At 43.5% G+C, this 12562-nt stretch overlaps 1 protein-coding gene across 1 annotated transcript in view; it reads right to left on the reverse strand.

Annotated features, from left to right (window-relative positions):
• The window catches only part of EXOC4 (exocyst complex component 4), a 734942-nt gene that overhangs the window by 200265 nt on the left and 522115 nt on the right, over nucleotides 1–12562 (reverse strand). The window contains exon 11 of the mRNA XM_029923156.1: nucleotides 11330–11549. Coding sequence (XP_029779016.1) covers nucleotides 11330–11549 — 220 coding nt within the window. The remainder of the gene's footprint in view (nucleotides 1–11329; nucleotides 11550–12562) is intronic.

The raw sequence follows: 12562 nt of genomic DNA on the forward strand, positions 1-12562 counted from the left end.
AAAAAAATAAAAGAAAAAGAAAAAAATGTATTTATAATGGCTGCTTAAATGCACCAAATGCCCCATACTAACAGAAGACGCTAATAACGGGGAACGAGGTACAGAGTTTAAGAGACCCCTCTGGACTGTCTTTGCAACTGTAAACCTCAGACTTGTTGAAAAGAACAAATATTTAATGGCACCTTCCTTGGCAAGCAACATAGTTGGCTTTTACACACCATATCCCTCACTGTGTACGCCAGAGGCCACCCTTTCACGTAACTGTTGGCAATTTCTATTTTATTCATTCACCAAATGAGTGCCTACTATGTGTCAAGAGATTTCTTTTGGCTCAAAGGCAAAACTCTGACAGGACAGAAGAAAAGGAGATACTTCTTGTTTGAGAGGCAAGAAATTAACTGACAGGTCAGCCCTCTCCACACGGGCAGGCTGTTCATTTTGGCGAAGCTGGGAAGCCATGGGCAAACGCAGCATGCAAGGTCACCAGAACACTTCTGTGAGCACCTGATTAGGCAGCTTTGACCTTGGGAGGACCAAGGGGAGAACAAATGAAAACACACTTTGTGGAATAAAAGGGAAGAAGCCATTAAGCTCCTGTGGTTAAAACGGGGCGAGGAGAGTCTGTGCCCAATGAAGAGAGGTGTGAAAGCCTTTCATTAAGTGCAGCTCTCTGAATTTGACTTTGCGGCTATTTGCAAGTGAATGTACTCAGGGTATTCTGGACTCCAAAGATATGACCATCCATCATGGGAATAGCTGTAACGATGGAGGGAAAAGAAGCAGATAAAAATGAGGAAGAAAAAGAAAGGGAAACTAGAAGCCTAGATGGATTTTATTTTCCTTCTCAAAAGACTCTCTTGCCACTATGCACAATCCAAAAAGGACATAATGACACAGATAATCTATGAGCTAGCTGCATGTCACCTTTTCCCCAAAGCAGGACTTTAACTGACAGAGCTCCTGTGTGTCTAAAAAGGTAATGGGCAAGGAATATACAGCTTAATCTTTAAATACATAAACATGCTGTAACCAATGGATGCTCCTGTGGACAGAGGTGACAAAGAACCCCATCCAGGCACTGCCTGTGAGGGCTCACAAGACCTGTCCCAGAAAGTCAGCCTGTGTGACCAATGACGACCATCAATCAAAAGAACGACTCCAAATGCTGAGCTGAGCAAACCGTGGGCTCGCCAAGCCCCAGGCAGCCAGGAAGGTCGCTACCCGAAGCTTCAGTCCAGAGAAAACGCTCATAGGAAACTTTTCTGTCTTCCTTTCTAAGCTGGAATCCTTCACTTCTAACTGGAGCCCTGCCATGGATGGCCTCCCCAAGCCCAGGCTCGCTCACTCCCCTCTAACCCTGTCTGTGAACACCAACGCCCTACTCTCTCTTAAAAGCTCATCCACCCATGAAGCAAGATCAAATCAAAGAGGAGCCAATGAGCCTCTTTCACTAGGACTTTTCATAACTGTGCCTCTTCCTACTTTATTATTTTTTTAATGTTTGTTTATTTTTGAGAGAAAGTGAGTGGGGGAGGGGCAGAGAGCAAGGGAGACACAGAATCCCAATTGAGCAGGGCTTGAACTGTGAGATCATGACCTGAGCCAAAATCAAGACTCGGATGCTTACTCAACCACACTTAACCAACTGAGCCAGCCAGGCACCCCCTCTTCCCACTTTTTTTTTTGTTTGTTTTATTAAAAAAAATTTTTTTAATGTTTTTAAATTTATTTTTGAGAGACAGAGACAGTGAGAGCAGGGGAGGGTCAGAGAGAGACGGAGATACAGAATCTGAAGCAGGCTCCAGAGCCTGATGCGGGGCTTGAACCCATGAACCATGAGATCATGACCTGAGCTGAAGCCAGACGCTTAACTGACTGAGCCACCCAGGCGCCCCCACCTCTTCCCACTTTAAAAGTAAACTGGTTTTTTTTTTTTTTGAAGTTTAAGACCTGTGTAAAAAGTTTTATGCCCCTTGTGAACCTTATTTCCCACTGCCCATTCATCCCTTTGCTCAGGTAGTCTAACCTCTAACCTCAATGGTCTCATGAACACACCTTTTGTGTCTCTTCCAATGTTATGGATGTTATGCCCCTTGCTTGGGTTACCTCCTCCTCTGTCATCTCCATTTCTATGCGGCCTGTTATGCCCTGATCGGGACGCACAGCTTGCCTGCCATCTCTCGAATCCGCTAATCCTCAGTGTCCTCAACTCCCAAACCGCTGATCTTCCCAAACATTGCGTTCAGTGCCAGTTACAAACTCTCCTCCATGCTGGTTTGCAGACATGAGGAATTCCTTTTCCCTAACTGGAAGCCCCTATGAAAAGGGAGCCATCCTTCATGTGGCCCCACATTTCCTTTCTAGTGACAGTGTAGAGCCGGTGTTTAATCAAGATTTCTCGTTTAGTTGTATCTAGAATTACAACAGTAGAAATTACCCGACTGCACTGCGTTGTCTATCACATGTTCTACTAGATGTATCCGATTTTCACCAGCCCATTTTATGGTATCTAAACTAACATAACTATGTGCAAGTTGATGCGTAGGGCAGGATCCTTGAAAAGTCAGAGCAAAAACAGGTGCTTTGTTTGAACAGTTACTCTTGAAGGGCCAATTAGCTTTCAAGCTGAGATACTCTGGTTACTGCCTTCCCATTTTCTCACTAGAACATCTCCAAGCCAGAGCTGCGATGCTCAGACAGGGCGAAAATTACTTAGGATAAGAACCTCAAAAATTCCCCAAGAACAGCAGTTCTCTGTCGCTGCTCATCTGGCTCCTACCAGTAATCTCACCAGATCAGCAATTCTGCTGCTCCCGAGAATGATAACTATCATTTCCTTAGGCTGTTGAGCCAGCCTTTTCTCTCTTGGTATCTTTTGATGGGATGTTCTTCCCCTTCTCTAGCATTTAAGGAAAAGAAATAAATGTGAAGATGCCTTTGTTAGCAAGTAAAGTCAAATATACTTCGGGCAGAGGCAGCTTACTCTAGGGATCTGAGCGACAGAGTGTTAATGTAGCTCGATCCCTGTCAGCAGACCTGTCATAAGTCATTACCTTCTCTCCTGCTTATCCGCCAGGAGTGGGCCGCGGCAAGATCAAAGCAGACAGCAGCCAATCCACGTCCCCAACACCTCAAATGGGCCCTGTTTCGTAGAACAGTCCAGTGACAACTAAGACGGCCATCAGTGGGCCTACTCTGACTTAGAAAATAAGTTCAGAATCGTCATTTAAAATCCAGGGCTTATCCCCATATTGATGTCACTCTGAAGCCGCCTCGTGCTCAGACGAGTTTCTTAGCACCAAGCCAAGCTGGTAAACAAGTGTCACTAACTGTAATTACTTTCTCATCCAGCTGTCCCTCGTGACTCCTCTATCCACGTGGATAAAGCCTTCCAGCTTGCTCTTTTCAAACTGACCCCATAACCCAGATATAATAAATTCTTGAAAAGTTGCATCTAAATTAAAATCTGTTCCAAACACATTATGAGAGATGCTGGATTGTTGAAGAAAACATTTGTAATTGTAACTGATTGAAAAAACAAACTTTGAAATCATTAATAATTCTTAGAGGGCTGGTTGCGAAGATTTTCTACACACACACACACACACACACACACACACTCTCTTCATTTTTAGTCCCTCTGGGCACGCATGTATGCGCTCTCTCTCTCTCTCTCTCTCTCATTTCCCCCTTCTCTCCTTGCTTTGAGGAAAGCTACTTATAGATGTCTAGTTAAGGAGGAACTTTCTAAGAAAACCATCTCATGCAGAGATGAGACTGTAAAGATGTCTCTAAAAATTCAAGTTGACCAGGGCGCCTGGGTGGCTCAGTTGGCTAAGCATCCAGCTTCAGCTCAGGTCATGATCTCACGGTTTGTGGGTTCGAGCCCTGCATTGGGCTCTGTGCTGACAGCTAGCTCAGAACCTGGAGCCTGCTTCAGATTCTGTGTCTCCCTCTCTCTATGACCCTCCCCTGCTCGCACTGTCCCTCTCTGTCTCTCAAAAATAAATAAAAACATAGAAAAAAAAATTCAAAGGGACCATATTATGTGCCTACTATCCGCATATAAAATCACCTCTCGTTTGCTCACTCCAATCTTTTCGCCAATAGTTATGGGGATAAGTTCCTATCAATAAAGGCAGTACTTACAGATTAATCACAAGCATAAGATGGTCAATGTGCTGTTCCATGACACTATTTAAAGGAAACCGTTGGGTGAGTACTTTCAGAAATGGAACAAAGCAAATACATTCCCACTTAATTTATTTCTCTTTATGTGCTGCCCTTCGAAGTTATTAAAAGCCTGTGAACAACACCATGGTAAAGTCCTCAGGGAATGGCTGGGAACTCACTTCTGGGGCGGCTGAAGGATTAAAAGGACCGGGTTTGGCGATGCTGTGAAACAAACACAGCATAGAGTGTGTTAAGTGTAGAATCTCGATAGTGAGTGTGTGTGTGTGTGTGTGTGTGTGTGTGTGTGTGTGTGTATTGGGGGGGGGTGTTCCCCGAACAATTTTTTCAGCCTTTTTAGGATTTTAAAATATTCATGATAAACTGTGGAAAACCTACTGCCAGGTACTTACACGGGCTGTCTAATCACGGATACCACACTGTCGGTAAAAACAAGGAGAGCTTTTCATTTCCTAGGAAGCATTTTTGATTCCTGTAGGTGTCTTCTTAGCACCATTCCCTTTAATGTTAACAGATTTTTCTAAATGGAGTGATTAGGTGGGCGTGTGGATTGATAATATTAAGAACCAACGATTCCGCATGTAGAGCAGTTTACAGAGCCCTGCTGAATACCTAGGCCCATATGGACCTCTCAACAGTCTTAGGATATAGTTTGAGTTATCAGTCCCCTTCAACGGATGAGGGAAGGGAGGGGTGTCAGGGAAGACAAGTGGCTTGGCCTTATCTAAGGTCATTGACCTGGCAAGGAGATGAGATCCACATTTTAGGCACCTTTACCACAAGCCATGATAAAATTGACCTTAGTTACTTTCCCAGAAATCTTTGAAGCATTGCAAAAGAATTCCACAAAATAAAGTATATTAAATCAGCAAACAGAACTCACACTACAAAAAGAAAACCACAGGTAAGACAATTTGAAGACACCAATGAATGTTGTAAGATCCCATAAGTCCCCATTAGTAATGGAAGATTTAATTTGCTCAGCTGTCTCGGAAGTGAACATGTGAGTGTCGAAAGACCCAGTGATGATATAAACAACCAAAGAAGAGAATAAAGGTGTCTTCTACTCTATTGTCCTGCATAAAGCCTGATGCAGTCCCTAGTGGGTGATTTATTTGGGGCCCCTACTTGTCCTATAGAGACCAAACAATATTATTAGTGGATAAAATAAGAGTAAAATTCAAAGAAAATCCAAACTACAAACGATGGTAAGTTTGTATTTCTCTTGGTAAAGGTAAGATTCTTCAGTATCTTCAGTATCAGGATTGGACTCCAAGGCATTTTGGTTCTAAGGCTTATCTTGGCACACTGGGACAGTGAGCACCACCTCTCACACCATACCAGGGGTAAAAATCAACTGATCGGCTCTCTTTTCAACTTTGTGATTTTCATGATGACTTCTGCAGACCTTAAAAGAGTCTCATCTATTTACGCTGATAAAAGCTGAATGTATCATGGACCAGCGAGGAAGGGCAACACTTGGCAGCAATGCTAATACCGCTCAAAAGCAACATGGTTCATGTTAGCACAATTTGAGATGATGAAGATACTGCTTCTGGCTACACTTCATTGGGAAACCAGCAAGAGGTTACTGGCAGCGCCTTGGCTTTGGGCGTCAGCGTAATTATCTCAGAAATCACTATACACACAGCACAGCCGTGTCTGTCAACCTTCAATGAGACTTACTTGGAGTTCCAGCAATCACTCAGCCTACTGCAGACGCTCATTTGGAACCCCATTGACCCCAGAATCTAGACCGTCCTGGCCCTATTGCCTGAATAGTAATCCTGCTTCCTGCCAGAAGGTTTTCAAGGAAAATACAGCAAATTAAATACACCGCATTTGATATAACTTGCTTCCAATTATCAGCGATAGTGGGGGAATGCTGTTCAACGCCACACACAACCTCAGACTGTGATCTTACTTGAAAAATGGGGTCTTTGTAAATATAATTATAGTAAGGACTGTATTACAGTGGATCAGGGTGGGCCATAAATCTAATGAGACTGTCCTTTTAAGAGCCAGGAAAGGACTCACAGAGACACAGGGAAGAAGTCCATGTCAAGATGGAGGCAGATTTCTCAATTATGTTCCCCAAACCGAAGAAACCCTAGGACCATCAGGAGCTGAAAGAGGCAAGGGAGGGTCCTTCTCTAGAGCCTTTGGAGGGAATGTGGCCCCTGGCCCTCAGAATTGTGACTAATTATGTTTCTGTTGTTTTCAGCCACTCAAGTTTGCGGTAATTTGTTACGGTAGCCATAGGAAACAGATACACTAGCTTTGATGGTCATCAACACTGCATGCTGCTTCTGCTCCTGATAAACAATCAGTGGACAAACTCCAGGAAAAAAGAGAAAGGGGTCAAATAACATCACCTCTTGCAGTCACACTAGGATAGGGGGAGACAGGAAACAGAAGTTACTAGGTGGGTGCCAGTGTCCAAAGGACGAGAGCGGGTAAATACACATTGGTGAGGAGAAAAGATGCCGAGGGAAATCTAGACAGCCATCACCAGAAGTCTTGCCTGTAGAGGCAAGAGTGAGGAAGCAGCCAGGTGACAGGGCAGTCCATGCTGAAACTCACACATATGTGACATGGGGACGGAAGGAGACGTGTTGTACAAACACTACTCTACCTAATCATGAGAAATAATTCCTCTGTTCCTACGACAACTATTTCACTGTTCTTGTTTTCTACAGGAGGAAAGATAGGTACAGAGAAGTTGGCAGTTGGGTCCGGGCCCAAAGTTACCTGCTGAAATGGCTGGGATATAAATCCTTTTGTATCTGAGTGCAAGGCTTATGTACCGAGCTCGGCTCAAAGTAGCAAAGACAGCCTTCCTTCATAAGTCTGAATGAATTAAAGGAGGTCTCAACTGTAATTTTTAATGTACTCCTTCTCAGGGCCATAACTGAGTCTATGGAAAGATCCAGAGAAGTGGCCCTAATTCTGGCTGCATGCTGGGATCACTGAGCATTGTATAAAACACTGGCCTCACTCCTGATCAACCAAATTGAGTCTCTGGGATGGGATCTCCACGGCGGTACTGTTTACAGAAAGCTCCTGGGTGAGTCTTCTTGTTTTTATAATTTATTTTTCAAGACAGACACAGAGGGGGCGGGTGGGGAGGGGGACAGAAGATCTGAAGTGTGCTCTATGCTGACAGCAGAGAGCCCGAGGTGGGGCTCAAACTCACAAACCATGAGATGATGATCTGAGCCAAAATCCATTGCTCAACTGACTGAGCCCTCCAGGCCCCCTTCCTGGGTGATTCTAATGGGTACCGTTGCTGAGACCCACTGCTCTCTGCCCCACAGGTAGGGGTGGGAGGTGCAGGAAGGGTGTGGTGTTAGCGGCAACTCTAGCCACTTCACCTCTCAGAAGAACTCTGACAACTACCGGGGCAGCAAGGAGCATGAAACCATGCTCTAAGTGCTTCAAGCACGCCTCCATTCTTACTTGCACGGCTTCTGCTCGTTTCCCCCACTGATGTAGGAATTTGAGCTGAAACATTAGGAAAGCTGCTGCTGCTTCTCATTGCCCGACATGAGCCAGAAAACAGAGGCTGATCCTGTGTTCGGAAAGTACTTTGTGAAATTCAGCAACATGCTACACTAGGAAGCAGCTTCTGCTGCCTCTGCAAATGTTGTTTTTACCATTTCTGAGCCCATACGAAATGAAGTCAGATAGTGTTTTTTTAACGTGACAACTGTTGTTCTCTGCAGTTCTGAGAGCCCGCAGCGTTAGATCCCGTTTCCTGACCTCCAGCTGGGCACGGTGGTGTGATCTATCACGATGCTTCTAAAGCTTCCGTCTCTACCAACTTTACCGGGGGTGGGGGTGGAGGGCTGGTTAGAACAAGATTCCCGCAGGAACTTGCATTTCTCACCAGCTCCGGTGACGTCGACGGTTTGCGACCCCACACTGTGTTGCACTGGTACAAAGTCCCCAACTCCAGATGTGCTTGCAGATCACATCTGATACCGACTCAGGGGCTGATGTTCTTTCCCACAGTCACTCTCAGAGTCGCAAGGGTACATGGCATATTCCAAGGCGGGTGGGGGGTGGGAAGTATTTACTCGTACCTGTCTTCACATGGTTAGATGCCCATTCGGCAGTTTACCAGGTAAGCAGATAAAAATCCTGAGCATGAGCCTCCTAACCCTTTCTTAAAATTTGGATGGAGACACTAAAAAAGAAAAAAATGAAAACACATCCCCAAATCAATGACACAGTTGGAAACTGAGTGGGTGTTTCCTCGTGTCTAAGGGATGAAAACTCTGTAGACTCCTACAGAAGTATAAGGTAATGAAAGGCTATTCACTTCAGCAGACTGTTTCCATTAGCTCCATGCCCCAAACGCCAGAATGCTCATTTCTCTGGCTTAGGAGACATGAGGAATTGCTCCTAAGAGATTTCCTTCATTTGAATCAGCGTGCTTTGCCGTGCAACAGGTGGAAGCCATTTTGAAAACAAAAAAAGGAAAAAATGGATGGCAAGAGAGGAAGAGAGGAAGTAGACAGTAAGACCGCGAAGTGTATTCAATCCTGCGTTCACGTGGATGGCTTCGGAGGAATAAGAACCGCAACATTTTAATTTAAGCATTGTCGACAATCTTAAACCATGACCACGAATCTTGGGGAGAAAACATGCACAGGCATGCCTCTGTCCTAGGGAAGGCATCATTCATTCATTCGTTCATTCACTTGCAATCTCACTCAACCACTCATCCAATCATTAAATACTGAGTACCTCCGCTAGAGTAGACACTGTTCTAGGAGCTGAGGATTTAGGTGAGAACCCCTGTAAAAAATATTTAAGCTACTCCATCTATTGGAAAGCACCTTGGGCACCAAGGTAAGAGCTGATTGGTTCTGTGCTTCTACTTCTTATTCTCATAAAGGAGTAAGAAATTTAGGGCAGTGTGTCCCTAACTATGGTGAGAACACAGCCCGCCCCCCACAATCTATTGTAGATACTTTTATAAAATATAACAGTACTCAATTAATAAAAATTTTTTAACCACAAAGATATACAAACCACAAATCTCACTCATTTTTGTTATTAGTTTCGACAGGCAATGTCAAATTACTTCAAATGGAGGGAGGGCGTCTAAATGCTTCCTCTCCGATTCTGCACGTCATGAGTTTTATTTTGTGTGTGTGTGTGTTTTATTTATTTTTGAGAGAGAAAGAGACAGCATGAGCAGGGGAGAGTCAGAGAGAGAGGGAGACACATAATCTGAAGGTAGGCTCCAGGCTCTGAGCTGTTAGCATAGAGCCCAATGCTGGGCTCGAACTTACAAATCGTGAGATCATGACCTGAGCTGAAGCCAGGCACCCCAGTTATGAGTTTTAATGTGTTTTTCCTACTCGAGCTGAAAATTACGATGTATAATAAGCCAGCATCTTTAGTACATAGATCCTCTCTGTTGTATGTTTGTTTTCTTTTAAATTCAGTACACCAAAGCGTACTCAAGTCGCTCTGTGCTGTAGGGACCGACGCTGCAGGGACGTAAATACTGAATGGTTTTCTGAAGGAGAGGAAGCTCATGATATGGTCAGACAGAAACTAGATAAAGACAGGGTTTTGTACCTCTCTCTTTCTCATCTTCCCGCCCTGACTCTGCAATTATTTCCGACTCTCAAAACTCATCCAGTTGTGTCTATCCATCCCTCCATCTATCAATGCATGTATGCATTTGGTCAATAAATTATTTATCGAGCCCCTTCCTGCTGCCTGGTACCGTACTATGCCTTTGGAACTTATGTTCTTTTGGGAAAAGATGAAATAAACAAGTGGGAAAATCAATGAACTAATCATTATGGTAGTTGTGTTAAGATGGGAAAAAAAATCAAAGGATTAAAATAGTGACTGACTGAGGAGATCTATTCAGGATCTTGAGAAAAAAGAGAACTCGATGCAGATGATCGAATAAAGAAACAGTAATGAAGAGATGAATTACAGAGGTATGGGCAGTGCTGAAAGCAGCAGTGAGCGATGGTGAGGTGCCCAGAGTCTAATAATAGCAGAAAGTTTGGCATCAGGGGGCAAGGAGAAGACACGGTGTTCCCAGAGCCCGGTGAGAGCAGCAGCTATGGGACTAATGTCACCTGAAAGGACCTCTGGATATGATGGATGCACCCATGGCCAGATCAATGATCCAAAGAGGAGAGGAAGGAGATAAGAAACAACCCCAATCAGGGTGCCTAGGTGGCTCAGTCGGTTGAGCGTCCAACTTCAGTTCAGGTCATGATCTCACTCATGGGTTTGAGCCCCGCATTAGGCTCTGTGCTGAGAGCTCAGAGCCTGGAGCCTGTTTTGGATTCTGTGTCTCCCCTTCTCTCTCTGCTCCTCCCCTGCTCATGCTCTGTCTGTCTGTCTCTCTCTCTCAAAATAAATAAACTTAAAAAAAATGCTATTGTGCCCATCATTCTCTCAAATGAAGAAACACTAAGAGATACAATAACCATGTAGTTATTACACATACAATCTAAACTCATACTAATGTTCTTTTGGTTCTATATTTACCCCCAAGTCACTGGCTAAAATGGATATAAAATCAATGCCTGAAGCCTATAAATCCAAATATCTACTGACAAATTATTCGCAGTTGCCTAGAAACCATTTCTTTATATAGTCTATGTAAAATCTTCAGTATTAACAAGATCATCACTTGAATTAAATGATCTGACTTTTAAAAGTCAGTTTGCTGGGGGGTTCAAATTCACTGTGAGCTAGGCGAGCTCATAGTAGGCCCGCCTTGAAATGGTACGCAGTTTCCTGTTGGTGACTGAGGTCAGGCACAACAATTTCCTCCCCTTAAGTCCTGCACGCTCCTGACACGTTCGCCAGTGGAGAAGGAATTCCTCTGGAGGACACGTTCCAGGCACACAACGAGGAGCTGCCTGCATATTCATGAGATTCACCACCTTCCATATTCAAAGCCAACCGCTTTTTTCTTATAAAAGATCTTAAGGAATTTCCATTATCTCCATATTAGTTCCAAATTCCCCTAGCGCCTGTCTAATTTATTTCCTCCTGTTTTGTCTCTGATGAATACAGAAACAGATGGCGATTCTTCTTTTGTAATTTGTGTCTCTCGCCAAGTCGATGAAGACAGTGAGCGTGTTATTACCTGCAGGAGAGGCCGCTGTACGCCCATCACCTTCATCGTGTCCGCATTAGCGAGGATCTTCAAGGGGTCCGATGTCTTAGTGACGCCCTCGATCTCCTTGTCGATCTCTGCCAGGACCTGATTCAGGAAGATGCTTTTGATGTACATGGTGAGGAAGTCTCGAAGTGGACACTGTTTGGCCGGGCCAAGCCCCAGGGCGTGCTCGATCTCCTGAATAAATCTGGAAGAGAGCAGAAGAACACGGTTGTTAAATATATCAGAAAAATAGTTCTAGAAATATCACAAAGCACATATGGGTATTTCTAGGCTTTGGCATCTCTTTCTATGGAGAGATGAAGGGCAATTCCCAGAATTCCTAACGCGAACATGTCATTACTTTATTATTTGTGTCTATAAGAGCTGTTTTTGTTTTTCTAAGTTATTATTTCGCTAATTGACTAGAAACGGGACAAAACAGAAAATGTGACTTCTAAACTAAGGGGAAGAAAGGAGTGACACCAAAAACTATTTGTATTATGTCAAGAAGGAAATAAGAATGCAAAAAACAAAGGCTGGCATGATGAACAGAAAATAAATTACAATGCAAATTTAAAAGCACACCCCTAAATACTGCATATTTCTCATGGAGATCCTTATATGTGTAGATAGAAATTTTTCTTTTAAGGGAGATTTGCATTTCCCTGATGACTAGTGATGGTTGAGCATCTTTTCATGTGTCTGTTAGTTATCTGTATGCCTTCTTTGGGGACATATCTATTCAGGTCATCTACCCATTTAATAGGATTTTTTTGGGTGCTGAGTTACATAAGTTCTCTATATATTTTAGATACTAACCCTTTATCAGATATGTCATGTGCAAATATCTTCTCCCATTCAGTAGACTATCTTTTTGTTTTCTTGATGGTTTCCTTTGCTGTGCAAAAGCTTTTTATTTTGATATGATCCCAACAGTTTATTTTTGCTTTTGTTTACCTTGCCTCAGAAGACATATCTAGAAAAAAGTTGCTATGGCTGATGTCAGAGGAATTACTGTCTACGTTCTCTTGTAGGGTTTTTATGGTTTGGGGTCTCACATTTAGGTCTGTATTTTGAATTTATTTTTGTGTATGGTGTTAGAAAGTAGTCCAGTTTCATTCTTTTACATGAAGCCACAATGATAGTCACACCTGTGACATCACACCTGTCAGAATGGTTAAAATCAAGAAAAAAGAAACAAAACATATTGGTAAGGAT

This window comes from Suricata suricatta, chromosome 2 (assembly GCF_006229205.1).
Source record: "Suricata suricatta isolate VVHF042 chromosome 2, meerkat_22Aug2017_6uvM2_HiC, whole genome shotgun sequence".
Classification (NCBI taxonomy): Eukaryota; Metazoa; Chordata; class Mammalia; order Carnivora; family Herpestidae; genus Suricata; species Suricata suricatta.